This window comes from Felis catus, chromosome D1 (genome assembly GCF_018350175.1).
Source record: "Felis catus isolate Fca126 chromosome D1, F.catus_Fca126_mat1.0, whole genome shotgun sequence".
Taxonomy (NCBI): Eukaryota; Metazoa; Chordata; class Mammalia; order Carnivora; family Felidae; genus Felis; species Felis catus.
The window spans coordinates 22,436,534-22,456,857 of NC_058377.1; the positions used below are offsets into that span (position 1 = coordinate 22,436,534).

General features: G+C 40.3%; 1 protein-coding gene and 1 non-coding gene across 3 annotated transcripts in view; one reads left to right on the plus strand and one right to left on the minus strand.

Moving 5' to 3' along the window:
• Positions 1-20,324, minus strand: part of FEZ1 (fasciculation and elongation protein zeta 1) — a 43,757-nt gene that overhangs the window by 16,222 nt on the left and 7,211 nt on the right. For both annotated transcript variants that reach the window (XM_023239273.2, XM_003992536.6), the window contains exon 3: positions 14,772-14,871. In XM_023239273.2, the coding sequence (XP_023095041.1) occupies positions 14,772-14,871 (100 nt within the window). The remainder of the gene's footprint in view (positions 1-14,771; positions 14,872-20,324) is intronic.
• Positions 5,631-5,703, plus strand: TRNAR-UCU. The gene has a single exon. It is a non-coding gene; the product is annotated as a tRNA-Arg (tRNA).

The window sequence follows — 20,324 nt, forward strand, 5'->3', positions numbered from 1 at the left end:
TGTTCCGACAGAAAACACCCAGTTCCACCCCAAGCAATCATGTCAGAGATCATCTATCCTCAGAAATTTCTCCCCTCTCCTTTGAGCTCCACCTTGGCAGATGCCCCTAACAAAACACATCATCTTCTGTCCACGTTTGCGTGAAACTAGGACTATGTCATTAAAAAATTAATCAAATATATCTCAAATGCTGTCTGCACTCAACCTGGATGAGGGGTAGGACCGGGAAGTAATGGGATCATTTGAGGGGCTTGTGCGCCAGATGGTGACATCTATTTCTGTTGGCGAACCCATATGCTGCTCTCTCCGCCAAGTTTACCTACCACCTGTGGTGGCCGCCTGGCTTCCGCACTCCCCACTCTGCAGAACGAAGCTCCCGGAGCCCCACTTTGTTTACAACTACACTCGTGGCAAAACTTCTCAGGGCCAGAAAGGCCCAGAAGCTAGAAGTTAGGCTCACCCTGGGGAACAGAGGTTGTTGTTTTCTGTTTGGATGATTTTCTATAGGCGAGTGTGAGATATAACCAGAATTTCTTTGACATTAAACCTACTCTAAAAACAAAAGGCTTACATCTTCTGAGATATGGCCAATTTTCACTGACTGCTAATACTGCATCATTGAGCTACACTGTCTGCTTTCCCAAGGTCTTCCCTCTGAGCTCCTGGCTGAAAGCAGGGAGGGAGTTTCTAGGGACAGACGCTTCTTGCTGTTTAAATGTTAGTGAACCCGAGCAGTGGCATGGATGCCTCTTGGAGCTTTCTCGCCTCTCCCTCTGGCACAAAGCCTGCGGGTCTGATTCGTCAGGCTTGGGTAAAAAGAGACCTGAAAAGCAATTATAATGAATGATAAGTCACCCTGAGTTCCTAGTATTGTGTGAGCCATCCCTACCCCACGTTTTCTCAGATCTCAGAAGCCTGATGCTAAAAAGTAAAATAAAAGGAGAAACCAACACAAAGTACTTAAAGTCCTGGCTCCTTCCCTCCGCTCTCATGTGTGGATTATCCCCCCTGCCTCTGATTTCACACATCCACCCCATCCCTGGCCTTTTCTCCTCCCTCTCTAGCTTTTGGTTCTCATTCTCTCTTCCTTCCTTACCCTCTCTAGGGCTCTTCCCATATTTTCTCCCCGTCCTAGCAGACTCTGTTCCGCCTACAGTTTGTGTCCCTTCTCAACAAGCCTTCTTTCCTTATGAATGCCTTTTATAGACTCCCTACTTCCCTTCTTTACCAGGACAATATCTCAGGCAGAGAGTGGAAAACTGGGTGGGAACAAATAGGGGAAAAAAAGAAAAAAAATTGAAAAATGATAACACTAGTACATATGGATAGGGTTATATGATTTACACACACACACACTTATGTACATGGAAGAGTATATATACACTCTTATTCTCATATATGAGAGACCTAGAAATTGCTACAGGGAGTTTGTTTAGTCTCTTGTGTGGCATTGGGAAGACTAAAGCCAAAAACAACCTGCAGGCTAGGTCATTTAAGGCTTAATTAGCTTGTAGACTAAAACTCACATTGTGTCCATACTGTAGAAGTGAACTATGACTGTTTCAAGAAAAATCATTCTTCTAAGTGACTTCTTTCCAGAACTGAGAAAAAAAGACCGAGATCCAGAAAAGGTCTGGCCATACTACTCGACAAGCCATTTCTTCCTCCTGCTTTGGGTCAAGGGTGTGCCCCCAAGGCTGTAACGTGGTAGCTTCAAACTTGACACTAAATGTGGAGAACCTTCCCTGGAGCCTATAAGACTGCCAAGTCTTGCTGCACAGAAGTCTGAGTGAGGACTGAAATTACAGGGTCCTTGTGTTCAATAATGACTATTAACCAGATGATTCTATTCCCTCCCCTTATCACAATTGTTTCACACAGGTGGTTGCCTTGACCAAAAGTAAGAGAATGAAGGTACATTTTCACCTTCGGTCAAAAGTTAAAAAAAAAAAAAAAAATCAATGGCATGCACCCAGCCCAGGGAAAAGACAACTACATCCCCTGTATGCTTGTGAACAACCAGGAAACATCTGTGTGGGGTTAAGTCAATGCCTCTGAATCCCCACAGTGAGATGTACCAGAGCCTAGCAAACAGCATGTAGACAACAGACGCTTCTTGAACGAATTAATGAACACACGAAAGAGACAGGAATGGCAACACTATTGCCTCCTATAGTCAGCCCCTGTCCACATACAACTTAGCTGTTTAGTCACCTGGAAAACAGAAGAGTGGAACACCCAGTCCTGGATGTTCGTTCCTCTTATCCAAGACAACCGCCATGTGCTATTAATTCAAGTTACAGGGACAAAAGAGACTGTCTTTTACATCAATCAGGGACAAAATATTGATTAATTGAAAAACCCAATAAACGTGGAAAACTTTAAATAATAATAATAATACTACAGAACTCGAGCATAGTATTTTGACCTAAAAATGTAAGTGTACATGTATTTTTCCCCCAAGCTCCTAACATAAGGCAAGGCCTTTTTCTTCATGATGGGCCTCTGAGTAGAGGTTCCATATTGTCTTTCTCCGATCGTCCACATCAGAACACAATTTTTTAAGATGTTTTAAATGATTTCCCATTTCTGTGTTTTTATAGCAGGAGGAAGACAGGAGATAGCACACACACTCCATTATCTCCTCTTCCTCCTGAAATCTGACTACAGCGAGAGCTAAAGGACCAAAAGAGGATATCCCACAGGAACAAAACAAACCAGAGTAAAGACAACAGCAAAGGAGATGCTAGAAAGCAGATGCTGAGCTAGAAGGCTAGAGGAGTAAGCTCTGTAGGAGGAGGCTTCCCAAAGTAAGTGCTTTTACCCCAAAGATGCTGAAAGACTCAGAATTAGAGATTTCAGGTGGTACTGGGAGGTGGGGCTGCAAAAAGAAGGATCTGCTGGGATTCTTCATAGGAGCAGCAAGACCCCGGGTCTCTTCTCCTTTCCCACATAGAAAGGCAACTACCACCCTCTCACCATTAAAAGAAGTGGAGATTTTACTCTGGAAAGGTTGAACTAGGAGGCCCTGGACTCAAGATACCCATGGCCACCTGAAAGCAGGGATGAGGGATCTTGCCCCAAACAGAGGGATTAAGTGAAAGTCTACATACTCACCAAGACCCTCCTGCCCTTATTAGGCTCTAAGGACACTGGCAGTCAGGCTTATCCTCCTCAAGCAAAACATGACTCAAGTCACTAACCAGCACATTTCTATTACGCTGCCCAAGAAAAAAGACCTATAGATACACGCCAATATTTGGGGCCTCCAAAAAAATGACCAGGTCCTTACTGATCACTACAGTGGGGGCAGCAGGAGATAAGACCTGCCCCAAAGGAAGAGCTCAATGAGTCTAGCTTCACTTTTAAATATGAAATTATGCCCAAGGACTGTCAAACATTTGCAGACAATCCCCAACATGAAAGACAGGGACTGAAACAAATACATAGGAAAAGCAAATCAAAAGCAATACAGAAGGCAGAAGAAACTCCTTCCTATCATTACTGTCCTCAGAAAGACATCAAGGAAACACTGCTTCCTCGAAACATGGTCTTTTTAGTAGAGTTAATTAAAGAAAAAAAAACAATAAGAAAGAGCTCTTAGACACTAAAATTATAGTAGCAAAATCTATATTTTCAAAAGAAGAATTGAAGATAAGGTTGAGAAAATCACCGAGAGAGTAAAGCAAAATAAGTGGATAGAAAATGGGAGGGTAGAAAAAGCAGAAGATCATTTTAAGTCCAACACTTGAATAAAACAAATTCCAAAACACAAAAACACAAGAGATGGTCTCTCTCAGCCACAAAAGAGTAGCTAGTATTGGACTTACCGCTTCAGCCACATACAGCTACAAATCTGGACAAAATCTATGAGCCAATTGTTTTGAGGCACTGGGCATAGACAGTGAAAGGCTGTGACCATTGAAAGAAGGGAAAACATGAAATAAATGAAAGCTGAGAATCTGTCACCTGTGAACTAACACTACAAGAAATCCTATAGAAAGTTTTTTGGCCTAAAAGGAAATGATTAAAAATCAGACCCACGGGAAGGAATAAATAATACCAAAAATGGTAAATATTAAAAATTTATGCTTTTTTTCCTTCTCCTAATTTCTTTAAAAGACAACTAACTGTCTAAAGCAAAAGATAAAAACTTTGTGTTGCAGGGCACATAATATGGATTGCAATAAAATATATGACAACAATAGCACAGAGGATAACAGGAATATACTTATACTGCAGAAAGTGTTTTACATTTTATGTGGAGTAGCATAATATTAATCCTAAATGTACTATGATAACTTAATAATGCAGAGTATAATCGTTAAAGAAGTCAGTAAAAAACAAAAACAGAAACAAACCAGAAACACACACACCAAGAGGTATAGCTAAAATCTAATGGAAGAAATAAAATGGAATACCAAACAAATCTGATTAACCCAAAAGAAGGCAGGGAAGATGGAACAGAGGAATAACAACAACAACAAAAACCCAGAGAGGACAAATAGAAATGCAAGATCATACATTTAAACACAAACTATTCAAGTTACTTTATGTGTTAATGGACTAAACACTATGCAAATGAATTAAACCCAATGAACGAAAAAGCACACATCATCATTTTCAGACTAAATATCAAAGATGAGGGTGCCGGAATGGCTCAGTCAACTAAGTAACTGGCTCTTGATTTCAGCTCAGGTCATGATCTCATGGTTCGTGGGATGGAGCTCCAGGCTGGGCTCTATGCTGATGGCGTGGAAGAGTCCCTGCTCCCTGCCCCTCCCCGGCTCTCTCTCTTTCTCTCTCAAAAATAAGAATAATAATAAAAAAAAACTCAACTATATGCAATCTATAAAAGACACTCTTTAAACATAAAGACAGGAACAGGTGAAAAGTAAAAGGACTGACAGAAACACCATACAATCCAGTAATTACACTGGCAGGTATTTACCCAAAGAAAATGAAAACACTAATTCAAATAGACATATGCACCCCTATGTTTATTGTAGCATTATTTACAATAGCCAAGATATGGAAGCAACCTGTGTCCATCAATAGATGAACGAATAAAGAAGATCTGGTATATATATACAATGGAATATTACTTAGCCAAACTAAAGAATGAGAATTTGGGGCACCTGGGTGGCTCAGTCAGTTAAGCATCCGACTTCAGCTCAGGTCACGATCTCGTGGTTCATGAGCTCAAGCCTCGAATCGGGCTCTGCTCTATCAGTGCAGAAGAGCCTGCTTCAGATCTTCTGTCTCCCTCTCTCTCTGCCCCTCCCCTACTAGTGCGCTCACACACGTGCACACACACTCACTCTCCCTGTCCATCTCAAAAATTAAAAAAAAAAAAAACATTAAGGACAAAGAATGAGGTCTTGCCATTTGTGACAATATGGATGGAGCTAGTGTTATTATGCTAAGTGAAATAAGTCAGAGATAGTCAAATACCATGATTTCACTTATATGTGGAATCTGAAAGACAAAACAACCAAAAATAGAAACACTCATAAATACAGAGAACAAACTGATAGTTGCCAGAGGGAAGAGTGGTGGGGGTAATGGGCAAATAGCTAAAGAGGTACAAACTTCTGGTTATAAAGCAGATAAATCGGGGTGGGGGGGCCACCTGGCTGGCTCAGTTGGTAGAGCATATGACTTCTGATCTTGGGGTCATGAGTTCAAGCCCCACGTTGGGCATAGAGCTTACAATAAATGAATCAATCGACCAATCAATCATGGAGATGAAAAGCACAGGAAAGGAATATAGTCCATAATATTGTAATAACACTATATAGTGACAGATGATAACCACATTTATCATGGTGAGCATTGCATAATGTACAGAATTGTCAACTCACTATGTTGTGTACCTGAAAAAAGAACTAATTTAATGTTACATGTCAATTTTACTTCAATAATAAAAATTAAAACCAAAAACTAAATTGTAGTGGATAAACAGGCAAAATAATCCGTTAAGAAATAGAAGAATTCAACAACACTTAAACCAACTTAATCTAGTTGATCTTTATAGAACATTGCAACCAACAATTACAGAATATACATTCTTTTCAATGGCACATAGTACATTCCTAAGATACAACATATGCTGAGCCATATATCGATCCCAATATATTTTAAAAGACTGAATTTGTACAGATTGTGTTCTCGCCAAAACTAAATTAGAAATCAATGACAAAATGATAACTATAAAATCCCCAAACATTTTGAAATTCAGCAACATACATCTAAATGACCCATAAGCTGAAGGTTAACAAAAACATGCCATATCAAAACTATGGGATTCAGTTAAAGCAATGCTGAAAGGAAATTTCATTACTTTAAGATGCTCATGGTATTGCTGATCTGAATGCTTGTGTCCTCCCCAAATTCACATGTTGAAATCTTAATGCTCAATGTGATGGTATTTAAGGTGGGCACTCAGGGATTTGCTTGGGTCATGAGGGTGGAGCCGTCATGACTGGGATTGGTACCCTAGAAAAGAGGCTCCACAGAGCTCCTGAGATCCCTTGTACCAACAAGGACACAGCCAGAAATTGACAGTCTGTAAGCCAGAAGAGGGCCTTTACCAGAACCTAATCATGCTGGCACCCTGGATGTCCAGACTTCTTAACTGTGAGAAATAAATATCTGTTGTTTATAAGCCATCCTGTGTGTGGTATTGTGTCATAGCAGCCCAAGTGGACTAAGACAATTATTTTTAAAGTTTAAAATCTGATCTAAGCTCCTACCTTACAGGGCTTAGTAAAACCCTAGTCAGTGTAAGGAAGGAAATAATAAAGTTAAGGAAAGAAATCAACAAATGAGAAAATGAACAAACAACAGAGGAAAAGAAAACTAAAAGTGCTGTTCTGGAAAGATGAATAAAAGTGATAAACCCATAATTGGGGCGCCTGGGTGGCGCAGTCGGTTAAGCGTCCGACTTCAGCCAGGTCACGATCTCGCGGTCCGTGAGTTCGAGCCCCGCGTCAGGCTCTGGGCTGATGGCCTGGAGCCTGGAGCCTGGAGCCTGGAGCCTGGAGCCTGTTTCCCTCTCTCTCTGCCCCTCCCCCGTTCATGCTCTCTCTCTGTCCCAAAAATAAATAAACGTTGAAAAAAAAAATTTATAAAAAAAAAAAAGTGATAAACCCATAATTAGACTTAAGAGAGAGGATGGGAGGGAGAGGGAGAGAAGGAGAAAGAAAACACAAATTAGCAGATCAGAAATAAAAAGAGGACCATCACTATAGATCTTACTGACATTAAATAATAAGAACATATCATAAACAACTTTGTGGTCAATACATTCAATTATTTAGATTAAATGAACAAATTCCTTGAAAAACACTATTTGCCAAAATCAGCTCAGGAAGAAATGGAAAATCTGAACACCTCTACATTTATTTATTTATTTATTTATTTATTTATTTATTTATTTAGAATTAATTTTTTAACGTTTATTCATTTTTGAGAGACAGAGAGAGACAGAACATGAGTGGGGAAGGGGAAAAGAGAGGGAGACACAGAATCTGAAACAGGCTCCAGGCTCTGAGCTGTCAGCACAGAGCCCGATGCGGGGCTCGAACTCACAAACTGCGAGATCCTGACCTGAGCCGAAGTTGAACGCTCAGCCGACTGAGCCACCCAGGCGCCCTGTCCCCTCTACATTTATTAAAGAAATTGAATGTGTAACCAAAAATTTTCCACAGAGAAAACACCTGGGCCAGACGGTTTCACTGGTGTAGTCTATCAAATATGTAAGGAAGAGATAATACCAGTCTAAGACAAACTCAGAAAGTAGAAACATTCCCAATTCATGTTATGACATTACAAGAAAAGAAAATTACAGAAAAAGATTCCTTGTGAACATAGATGCAAAAATCTTTAATAAAATATTAGCAAATCAAATCCCACATTATGTAAAATCGATACTATATCATGACTAAGTGGAGTTTATCTTCAGAATGAAAGGTTGCTTTAGTATTTGAAAATCGATTAATGTAATACATCACATTAACATAATAAATTGATCTACCTACATAAATGGATCTATGGATTTAACGCACAATCACAGTTGAATTTTCAGCAAGTTATAGAAATTGATTACCTGATTCCACAATTTATATGGAAATGCAAAAGACCTAAAATAGCCAAAAGAGTGGCCCTTGGGTGGCTCAGTTGGTGAAGAATCTGACTCTTGATTTCAGCTCGGGTCATGATCTCACAGTTTGTGAGTTCGAGCCCTGCATCAGGTTCCTCACTGACAGCACAAAGCCTGCTTGGGATCCTATCTCTCCCTCTCTCTCTGCCCTCCCTCCCTCAAAATAAATAAATAAACGTTACAAAATATAAAAACAAAAAGTAAATAAAATAAAATACCCAAAACAACTTTGGAAAAAAAGAACAAAGTTGAAAGACTTATACAGTTGACCCTTGAACAATGCAGGAGTTAAGGGTACCAATGCCCTGCACAGCAATAATCTACATGTAACTTTTGACTCCCCCAAACTTAACTACAAGTAGACTACTGTTGATGGAAGCCTTACTGATAATATAGACAGTTGATTAACATATATTTGGTATGTTATATGTATTATACACTGTATTTTTATAATAAAGTAAGCTTGAGAGAAGAAAATGTTATTGAAAATCATAAGGAAGAGAAAACACATTTACAGTACTATACTGTATTTACCAAAAAAACTCCATATGTAAGTGGTCCCACGCAGGTCAAACCCATGTTGTTCAAGGGTCAGCTGTCCTACTTTATATCAAGACTTATTACAAAGCTACAGTAATGAATACAGCATGGTATTGGCATAGACACACAGCAATGAAACAGAATAAAGAATTCAGAAATAGATCCACACATATATGGTCAATTGATTTTCAACATAGGTGCCAAGACAATTTAATAGGGAAAGAACAGTATTTCCAATAAGTAGTATCAGAACAATTCGATAGCCATACATGTACACACACACACACACACACACACACACACACACACACACCAACTTTGACCCTTACCTCACACCACATATAGAAGCTAACTTGAAATGAATCATAAACCACAGAAGAGCTAAAACTATAAGACTTCCAGAAGACTTAAGAACAAACCTCAGTGACTTCTTAAATACTACACAAGAGGGGGTGCCTGGGTGGTTCAGTCAGTTAAGCATCCAACTTCAGCTCAGGTCATGACCTCACAGTCCATGAGTTTGAGCCCCACATTGGGCTCTGTGCTGACAGCTCAGCTGACAGCCTGGAGCCTGCTTTGGATTCTGGGTCTCGCTCTCTCTCTGCCCCTGCCCCACTTGTGCTCTGTCTCTCTCTCTCTCTCTCAAAATAAGTAAAGATTTAAAAATATATATAAATAAATAAATAAATAAATAAATACTACACAAAGAGCACAAACTATAAAAGAAAAAAAATCAATAAATTGGGATTGATCACATTTAAAAAACATTTGACCTTCAAAAGATAAGGTTAAGAAAGTTAAAAGGCATAGACAAAAAGAAGTTATTTGCAAAACATAGGACTTAAGACTTATGTCTAGAATATATGTGTTAAATTAATTAAACAAGGAGGCCATTAGAGTGATGTGGTTTCAATGATTTAGAAGCCTACTAAGCAAACCAAAATCTAAGTCTCTAATGCCTCAAGGTTAAGAATTCAAACCAAAGAACAACCAATCACAAACAGCCAACTGGCCTTTCCCAAATAATACAACCACTTAAGCTATAGTTAATCAACTTCCTTCTTTGCTTCTCCCTTTTCTTTGTAAAAGTCTTTCCTGTAGCTCCTGTTGGTGGAACACTCCTAACCACTTTAGCTTTGGCACTGTCCTATTTGATTCTTACTCAAGTAAACTCTTAAAAATTTAGTATGCCTCATTTTATCTTTTAATGTAAAGAATAATAACAATTTAGGGGCGCCTGGGTAGCTCAGTCGGTAAGTGTCTGACTTCAGCTCAGGTCATGATCTCGCGGTTCGTGAGTTCGAGCCCCGCGTCAGGCTCTGTGCTGACAGCTCAGAGCCTGGAGCCTATTTCGGATTCTGTGTCTCCCTCTCTCTCTGCTCCTCCCCCCACTCACGCTCTGTCTCCCTCTCTCAAAAATAAATAAAAACATTTAAAAATTTTAAAAAAAGAATAATAACTATTTAAAAAGAATACAAACACCACATTAAGAAAGTGGGCAAAAGATTTAAATGCGCTCTTCACTGAAGAAGATACACAGATGGTAAATAAGTACATGAAAAGATACTCCATATCATATGTTACTAAGGGAATTCAAATTTAACCCAAATAAGACACTCCATATACCTACTCAAATGTCTAAAATGTAAAAGGCTCCGTCTCTTTCTGACCCTCCCCTACTCGCAAACGTGCTCATCACTCTGTAGCTCTTTCTCTCAAAAATAAATAAATAAATATTATAAAAATAAACAATAAAATAAAAGGCCATCTATAACAAGTGTTGGTGAGGATGTTGAATAACTGGAGCTCTCAAACTGGAAAACAGTTTGACAGTTTCTTAAAAAGCAAAACATACACTTACCATATGACCCCGACGTTCCACTCATAGGTTATTTTACCCAAGAGACACAGAGACATATGTCCACAAAAAGACTTAGGCAAGAATGTTCATAACAGCTTTATTTGCAATATTCAAAAACTGGAAACAACCTAAATGTCCATCAACAGGTGAATGAATAAGCAAATTCTGGTATATCTATATAATGGAATCCCCTCTGCAATAAAAAAGAATGAACCATTGATACAAACAACAAAATGGATGACTATCCAAACAATTATACTGAGTCTTAAAAAGCCAAACCAGGGGGCATCCGGGTGGCTCAGTCGGTTGGGTGTCCGACTTCGGCCTAGGTCATGATCTCGCCGTTCCTGAGTTTGAGCCCCACGTCAGGCTCTGTGCTGACAGCTCGGAGCCTGGAGCCTGTTTCAGATACTGTGTCTTCCTCTCCTCTCTCTGCCCCTGCCCCGTTCGTGCTCTGTCTCTCTCTCTCTCTCTCAAAAATAAACATTAAAAAAAAAGCCAGACCTGCCCTCCCCCAAAAAAGAGTGCATGCTGCATGACTCCGTTTATAGGAAATTCTAGAAAATGCAAATTAATCTATAGTGACAGAAATGGGTTGCCTGGAGATTGGAGGGTGAAAGAGAGTAGTAACGGAAATGTTCAGTATCTTGATTGTGATGATGGTTTCACAGATGTATACATATGTCAAAACTTATCAAATTGAACACTTTAATATGTGTCATTTATCATATGCCAATCATCCTTCAGTAAAGCTATGAGAAAAAAAGAAAACCATAAAATGAAATGAAATAAAGGAATAATACACCATGACCAAGTTGGGTTTATCTCAAGAATGCAAAGTTGACTTAATATTTGAGAATCAATTAATGTAATTTATCATATTAACATAATAAAGGATAAAACTACACATGTAATCATCTCAATAGAGGCAGAAAACAGAAATAATTAATCTTCAGAGAAATAACACGAGAAAACATGCCACAATTTAGTCCAGGTTGAAAGGGCCCACTAAGTATAATGCAGAATGAATGGGAGGGGGGCACACACTATAAGGCACATCACTGGAAAATTTCAAATGAGAAAGGAAAAAGAACATCCTGAAAGCTAGTCACATATAAAAGAAGGAGAATCAGAATGAATTTGAGGGCTTCTCAACAGCAAGTGAAAGCTGGAAGATAAGAGAACAATGCCTTCAGAATTCTGAGTAAAAAAACTTTTTGCAACCTAAATTAACTATCAAGTCAAACTCTCAACCAAGTACATGACAGGAGAATAAAGACATTCTCGTATATTCTAAAAAAGATATTCTTCTGTACCCTTTCTCAGAACATACCGATTTTTTCCCCACAAAACAAGGAAATAAACCCAGAAAGATAAAAAACTATGGCAGTCAGAAGGCAGGGAGAGAGTCAGGAAGGATCCCCAGGATGAAGGTGAAGGCAAGTCCCAGGGACAACAGCTGGGCATCAGATCTAGAATACAACCAGACTAGTTCATAGCAGAAAGACGACAGTACTAATTTGGATGCTTCAAGACCAAACAAAAAACAAAAAACAAAAAAAAAATTCTGAATTGATAGAATATCTGATTTATTTAACCATATTGTGAGATTTATATTTCACTCCATTTGGGATTGAACTATTGATAAATAGATATACAGAAAACTAAGCAAAACAAAAAACAAAAAACAAAGTCAAGTCTTTACTCCGGGTTAAACAAAAAGTGGTACAAGAAAGGAAATATTTTTATACAACACTACATGATTCAGTAAGAAATAGTATTTACATAGTTACAACAGTATATATTTTGAGTATTGATTTCACTATATAAATTGGTGACAATCCTATGAGAAAGCTAAGTGTGAGTATTTGAAGTGGTGTAAAAGATTTAAACTTATCTTATCTTCCATCATGCAAAGTTAATAGATAACAGCCAAAAACTGTTTATTTTAATCATCAAAACAGCAATATAAATGTATTACTTAGGAAATTTGAGATATATGCCAAAAGAAATCAAAGTGGTTGCCTCGGGGCGCCTGGGTGGCTCAGTCAGTTGGCTGACGGACTCTTGCTTTCGGCTCAGGTCATAAGCTCACTCTTTGTGGGTTTTAGCCCTTTGTTGGGCCCCATGCCAACAGCACATGGCCTGCTTGGGATTCTCCCTCTTCCTCTCTTTCTGCCCTTCCCCCACTCTCCCTCTCAAATAAGTAAATAAATGTGAAAAAAAAAAAAGCGGTTGGCTCTATGGAATAGGGAAAAAATAAGGCAGGAGCTGCTGGGGTGGTTTTTAAGGTCTTATAATATTTCTAAAGTATTATCTGACTCTTAAAGCCATGTACATGTGTTATTTGATCTTCCAAATGCAAAATGTGATTCTCTTTGCTGTCACAATCCAACAGTTTCCATAATTCTGATTATATCACTTATAGTCAGAAGGACAAGGATAAAGACGTTCAAGAACAAACACACCTGATTCTTGGCAATGAACCACTTAAGTAGAAGAGGAGCTACGAGGGCTTGCTAGAAGAAGCCTACCAGCTGTGTGCATTCAGCAAGCCAAGGGCATTGGGTCAGTCACTCTTTTATAAAAGTACAGAGCACTGGTTAATCTAGCAAATCATTTAAACTGAGGTCAGTTAAAAGAGCTTCTACTGTAATGAATCCAGATAATAAAGGAGATGAAATAAAACAGCCTTAATCCATCCACTTCTGCTACCCTGTCATTTTCCCATGGGTTAGATGGAAGAAATTCTACAAGGAGTGGAACTCAAGATCATCCTTCTCGGGGCCATTCAATTTGCCCTGAAATATTAACCCTCTTGAGGGAAATCTGCAAACGAGGATAAATTAGAGTCCTTCTGAAGGGCAGGCGGTCTTATACATCCTTTGGCTTAATCCACAAAATTAGTTGGAAAGGGAGCCAAAGAGATAAAGCGAAATCTGCCTTTTGCACCGTGATGGGCCTGATTTCATTTCAGTAACTAGATTTAGTCCATGGTTGCCTCCTTGTCCTTTGCATTTGGGATAAGGATACATATAAGCATTGCAAGAGAAAATGAGCAGTCAGGAATCAAAACAGGAACTGAGACACAGCCTCCTATAGCCACAATGAGTAGGCTTGCATCAAATCTCCGAGTCTTGAAGTCACCATTTTACCTGTCCCACTCAATGAAACCTTGAAGTTTTGAGATTTCGGGATTGCTAATTATTAGGAGAGTTAAGAAGGATATACAGCCACCTTTTCAACCAATCAGGCAACTGCTGATCTTTTTGCTGTGCTATTTTGGGCAATGATCTGCAGAAATTTCTCTCTTGCTTTTTCACTTGGACTCAATTCTGGAGCACCTATGAAGATTAGATCCACCTTTCTTTCCCTCATTTGCTGAGCCCACAGGGCTGTGACAGCCCTTCGTGATAAGAAATCATCAAATTTCCTTATAAGCTGAAACTAGAAAACCAAGCAAGTCAGAAATTGGCTTTTAGTGTGGACAAAGCCATTAAATAATTTTACCTTCCTATATGTAGATTCAGCTAGGAGGGGCCATTTGGATCTTCTGAAAGGTCACTCCCCATAGCCTATGCAGATCAACAAAAAAATAAGTATTCTCTTCATTCAGAAGCCCTTAGGCCACCTTCTTCTTTGGCATCAGTAAGCACAGAATGTGACTCCGGTTCAGCCACAAGAACGGCTTCTCGGTGGAGTCTATCAACGTCTCATTGGCCACTCCCCACTGAGTGGCCACCTCACTAATGTCTAGGCCCCAACTCTGGCCATTAGCCAGGCTTTGAGTTTGCCACAAATCTATCAGCACCTGCCATCTTGTTTTTGGTGAGACTGAACTCTTCCTTTTGGATAGGAAAACCTGATTCTTTTTAAACCATTATTATTTGAACATGAGAAGCCGGTGATAGTCACTCTCCTCCTCTTCAGACCACCTTGTTTTGCATGTTGCAGTACACAGATCAACAACAGAGTAATTTGCATTTATACTTTTTACAGACGGCCATTCGAGTCACCTCACAGACACTGGATGTCCCCTCATCTAATTCTTCACCTCCTCCGTAACTCCTGTCTTACCAGCAATGTTTTGGAGCTATGGGTGAGCTTCATTACCTAATGGGTAAGACTGTTGAATCAATGAATGTTTTTCTAACTGGCATCCACATCTTCTCAAGCCTTATCAAGTAAGGGGCCCCAGAGAGGTACCTCGGTGTCAGAGCTGTTGCCATTCAGAGCCTCCATGTTTGGGTCCCTCCAGTCTTCTGAGAGTGAAGGGATGTAATTGTCTGTCAGAGCATCCCAAACCCTGTAAACAAAGAGAAGCTCTCATTAGCACACATCTGTGGCCTGGCCCCGCCTGGAGGAAGGAAGAGCTGGGCCAGGGGAGGAGAGAGGCTTCTGTGTGTGCCAGGCTGAGATCATCTGCCTTCCAGCATGCAAGAGCAAAGCAGCTTAAAAACTGAATTAGAGGCACTACCAGGAGAGAAAGAGCCAAGAGAATGGGCCCTGGTCAGGGACTGCAGCTTAAAAGGTGTTTGCTTAAGAGAAGAGGAATTTCTCACCATTGAGACACAAATGGTAGAGTCTACAATCAAACCACCTCAGGCAATAAATAAATTGCCCCTGAAAATAAATCTGCCCCTCAACCAAATGGTTCATGACTCATGAACCTGAGAAATGCCCATGTTTCCTTTCCTTTTCTGTGGGCAAAGAAGAGTGAGAGAGAAAGAGGGGGAAAGAGGAAGATAGCGATGTAAGTAGGGAGGTAGGTAATCGACAGATGGATATCTGGGCAGATTTTCTGGCTGAATCTCTTTGAGATCAGGGCCACCATAGAGTTTAGGTGCATTTCAATTTCAGAGGCCTGCGATCTAAATGGTCAAGAATTAACTCCCTGACATCTAATGTAACTAAAGGGATAATGCCAATGCTGTTAACGCTTACTAATTACCCAAAATGTTCTAGCGAGCCCGTGGTGGCATACTCCCCCAGCTCCAGCAAAGTAGAGTGTAAGTGTTCCCTGTCCCCATCATGGACACTGCAAGGCAAATGTATGAAAGGAACCGATCAATACACCTCTAACGATTGCGTTGTAGTGAGGGAAGATGGGGGGTCCCTTTATTACATGGCTTTAAAAAGTTCTGATATGTACATTATAAGAAAAACTTTTCTATAATTTGTGTCATTTAATTCTCTTATTTCAGAAATATTTCTTTGGGGGGGAGAAAAGGAGGGGTTGGGGGAAAATCCTAAAGTCACAAACTCTCACACAAAGGAAAATAAACAAAGGAGTCAACATCCAGAGATTAATGTAAATCAGTAAACCAAGCTCCTAAAATAATGTCATCCATGGAAACCAGTGGCACTTGAGTTAATATTAGCTAAGGATAAATGAGGGCTCTATGCAATATCCTTCAGGTGCCTATGCATGTCAAACAAGGTATAAGAAGGTAAATTGTATTTAGACAGACTCACATGAAGAAGCAGCCATTTAAAAGTAAGCAAATATGTATATATGTGGATCAAATTCAAAACATGACAGAATACGGTGTGAGACGCTGAAAAGGTAAGTGCAAGGTGGACAAGAGCACAGACAGCTGACATTAGGAGAGGCGAGTTCTCTTAGCATATGTCAAATCGGGAATAATATATGATGCATGGGCATAGAGCAAGGAGACTTTCCCAGTGCACAAAGCATACAGTCGGCGATGCAACACATTAAAGGAGCTCAAGAAAGCACAATTTAATAGCAGTGCTTGGGTTATCCGCTGACTCATTATTTTCCTGCAATTACAAGCAAGCACTTTGAGAGGACTCATCAAGTGTTCATTAGACATCCATTCAGCAGGATTTTAGTCTGCTTCTTAAACATGGGTGATAATCCAATCTCCATCAGGCACTATTAGAGCTTCATTAATCCAGCCTAATGCTAAATGCAAGTCTCGGTAGCACTGTACAGCCAAGAGGCAAAGATGATTTGCTACGTCCAAGACAAAACTCCAAGCACCACACCCAGTGGGGGAAGGCCAGACTCCTCCTTGCATTACATTCTCTGCCGCAAGAATCAACAACAAGCATGCAAGCACTGACCTTCGGATTTGTCCCTGCAGCAAGTGCCTGGAAAAATAAAATTCAGCAAAGCCCAAAATAGGCGGGAGCCTTTTGTGTCTCTCCTAGGCTGGCTGGAAGCTGGGACTTTTAATGAACTGCACACTTTCCAATGACCTTGAAACTGTTTCTGTCCTTCAAATGGCAACTGGGGGGCTCTCTCAAATTATTTAGGGAGTGGCGGTTTTTCTCGTGTGGGCCTTGACTGACATACTCTGGATTTCACCTTCTAACTCTAGATTTTTATGACAATTCCCTACACCATTTTCTCCTCGGGATTTCGAGCCATCCTCATTCTTTCCTGTTTTGTCCAGATTTTCTTCTTTTCTGAAGTACTTTTTATCCAATACTAACCCTAGCAGTCACTACTTAATGGCCACTTACTGTAAGTCAGGTACTCTCTTCTAAACCTTTGTGTGAATTAATTCATTCAATCCTCACAACTCTGTAAGGCAGATCCTAAGGCGAAAAAAAAAAAAAAAAAAAAAAAACTAAAACAGACAAGTCAGTTAACTTGTCTAAGGTCACACAGCCAATAATGACAGAGGTGGGATTTGTAACCAGGGCATACGGCTACAGAGCCCTATATTCCTAAACCACAAAACTATCCCAAGTCTTTATCATTTTGTGACTGGCTCGGGCACGGGCATCAGAGTAATATACCAAGTTCCCAATCACAAGCTAGAACAGCAATTCAGAAACCAGCTCTGCGTGAAAGATCTCTAACTACATTATTCTTGGACATAGCGCTTTCATCAGTCTACAAAAGGAGGAATGGCAGGGGCAGCGGGGTGCATGACTGCTTCCTGTCTATCTCTCCAGCCCCAGTGAAGGTTAAATGGAAGGCGAAGGCAGAACACTGGCGGCAGGCTGGCAGCCAGAGCAGACCGGGTGGTGGGAGGGAAAAACACAAAGCTTTCTGTGAGGAAGAGAATGGGAAGGGCTTTTCTTCCTCGACGCCCCCCCACCCCCCGCAGAGAGGCTATCTGTTCTATCCTGAGCAGGGGCCTTGGGCATGAACATATTCCCTTTTATAGTCACCCTGAGGTGGACTGTGAAATCCTACTTTCCCCGAGAAGTGTCCTGCCACTCGCTCTTATCTTGGGGGAAGGAGACTCTGAATGTTATCTCCTATATCTGTTATCAAAGAGCCAAGATTAAACAGGTCGCCTCAATTCCTGGCTTTTGCTGCCATGGCACCCGCGATTCAATTTGCTCTCTCGGTCCCTATAGTGACAGAAAAGGCTTTTCCTATGGCTGTTTTATAGCCTGGTCTCAGGTGCCTATGGAACTGACTAAGCTATCTTTCACCACACAGGGCTGGGGATTTGTAAAGGGAAGCTGGCACCGGGTGAACACACCCAACAGAATGGGTTGTGACAAGACGCACATACACAAAGATCTGGGTCTACTGGCAATCATGTAGCCATCAAGGCTACATGAATCCTGCCCCCCTCCGCACCCCTCTGTTCTTGACAACATGGTAGGCAGCTAGCCTAAAGGGCTTATTAGAATTCCAATTTGATAACATTTCCCTTAAGCCCCTCCAGGTTGGCTACTGCCCTTATCCAGTGTCTCGTGTCCAATCAAGCCAACAGCCACATTTTGATGTGTGTTCACGCGAGTACACTTTCGCTGCTAAGACTTAGGAATTATTATTAGCACATAATGACTTTGAACAACTTTTGAGATTCTTTCAAGCACTGAAATAGAATCAATACTACCTTGGCCTTCTATAGGGGGAAACTGAGCCTCTGAGAGGATAATTAACTTTCCTCAAAATCACGGTTATCCATCCACTTTCCATATCCTGGTTGTGTGGTATTTACTTGACTTCACCTTCAAGTATGGCTGACTACGCACCATGTATTTATTGTGTAGACTTACTTTTAGCACCTTTCACCCAATAATTCTATCTGCAGAACAGCAAATGGTGATTGTTCTCACAAGTTTGGCCCCTCTTTACCTTACAGGTGCCTGTAAGAGGGCGGATTGTAATCCCAGTGAGGCAGGTGGTGGGGTGAGGATTGTCCATTCCCCTTCTGTAACGGTCCCCTAGAGAGGCTCTGGCCTCCAAGTTCAATCTCTTATGAGACAGGAAGGATGATCACACATATGCAAAGAGCAGATTCTGGAAGAGTATCCAAATTTAAAACCAGGAAAAATCTATTCAAATTTGACTCTCTTGTAATGCCTAATACTTCCATTCCCTGATCAATCAGAGAGAAGTTGACGTCTCAGCCAATTCCCTATTAGCAAAATAGTTCCAAAGGAGGACTAGAGAAATCCAAACTCTAAAGGGAATGACCACATTTGCTTTATGATTTGTGCTCTCTTCAAGGAGGTTAGTTTGACCGAGAAGTTCACTGCTTTTGTTTTATGTTTTTATTATGTCCTGCTAACCCACCCAACACACTTTCAATTCATTTGTGGAGGAAATATCCATCCAATTAGCAAACCTAAGGAAGTTTATTACAAGCTATGCTCAGGAGAATCACAACCAGATTAGATATTAAATTATCTTTTCCCTTACTTCATCATAACTTTACAGTTGAAGTATATGAATAGGTATCTATAAACAACGTGTATAATTTAACTCTGATTTTTAAGTTGGAAAGGTTTAGATACATTGACCACCTTGAAAGCACAGTGTTAATTTTTCTCTTCCCAGATTCCTCCCTCTACACTATCCCCAAATTGTATTTTATCTCTAAGGAACTATTCAACCTTTGCTCTTTTAGCTGAGGCAGTCAATGAGGCAGGCAACTCAGAAAAATCAGGGTGAGGAGACCAATAATCCCATGTGATGGTAATTAACATTGAGTGGCCTCTGCTAATGTGCTGGAAGAGAGTAAGAACTTGCTCACCGGGCCTTCATCCTTAATGAGGCAGAGGGGGGCTTAGATAGGGGAGGAATGATTTGTTGGAAGCAAAAGGAATGGGACGCATCTTAAAATGTCATTTTCAGAGCACAGCCTGGGTGAGGTAAGAAATTAGGTTCTTTCCAAGTCCTTAGCCCCGCTTCATCAAGATTGAACTCTGGAGGTTTCAAAGATGAGGACCCACGCAGTCAACTAAAGTTAAGTGACTAGCCCAAGGTCACACAGTGAGTTAGCGAGAGTATGAAAATTATAATTCATAGTCTTTTGTATTTCTAGTTCATTGCCTGGTGCAATGAACTATAGTGAAAAAATACTCTGTATAATAAAGCCCCAGAGCCATTCTTTTTAGACTTACAGGAGTTGAACAAATTAATAACGGGCTCAGAATTTAAGAAAAAATCAGTTTGAAACTTAAAATTGAATTAAAACACATAGCCCACAGTTACAGTACTGGTCACCAGGGTAAAATGTTCTCTGTGATCATGACTTCAGGCTAACATTAATTAAAAAGAAAAGACGGAAATGGTGTGGACCTGGAAATCCGTTACCTGTACCTACAAAACTAGCTATTATTGTTCACCCAATTCATTCGACATTCAGTATTCCATTCAAAAACTATTATTTGAATACTTATGACACACCAAGCCCTGTATTAGACATGGGGATATAATAGTAAGACAGACACAGAGTCCTTGTATACTCAGAGTCATCAAGCGAGCAACTATATCTCAAACAGGTCAGGTTTAGTTGTCTGGGACACACCTTTCAC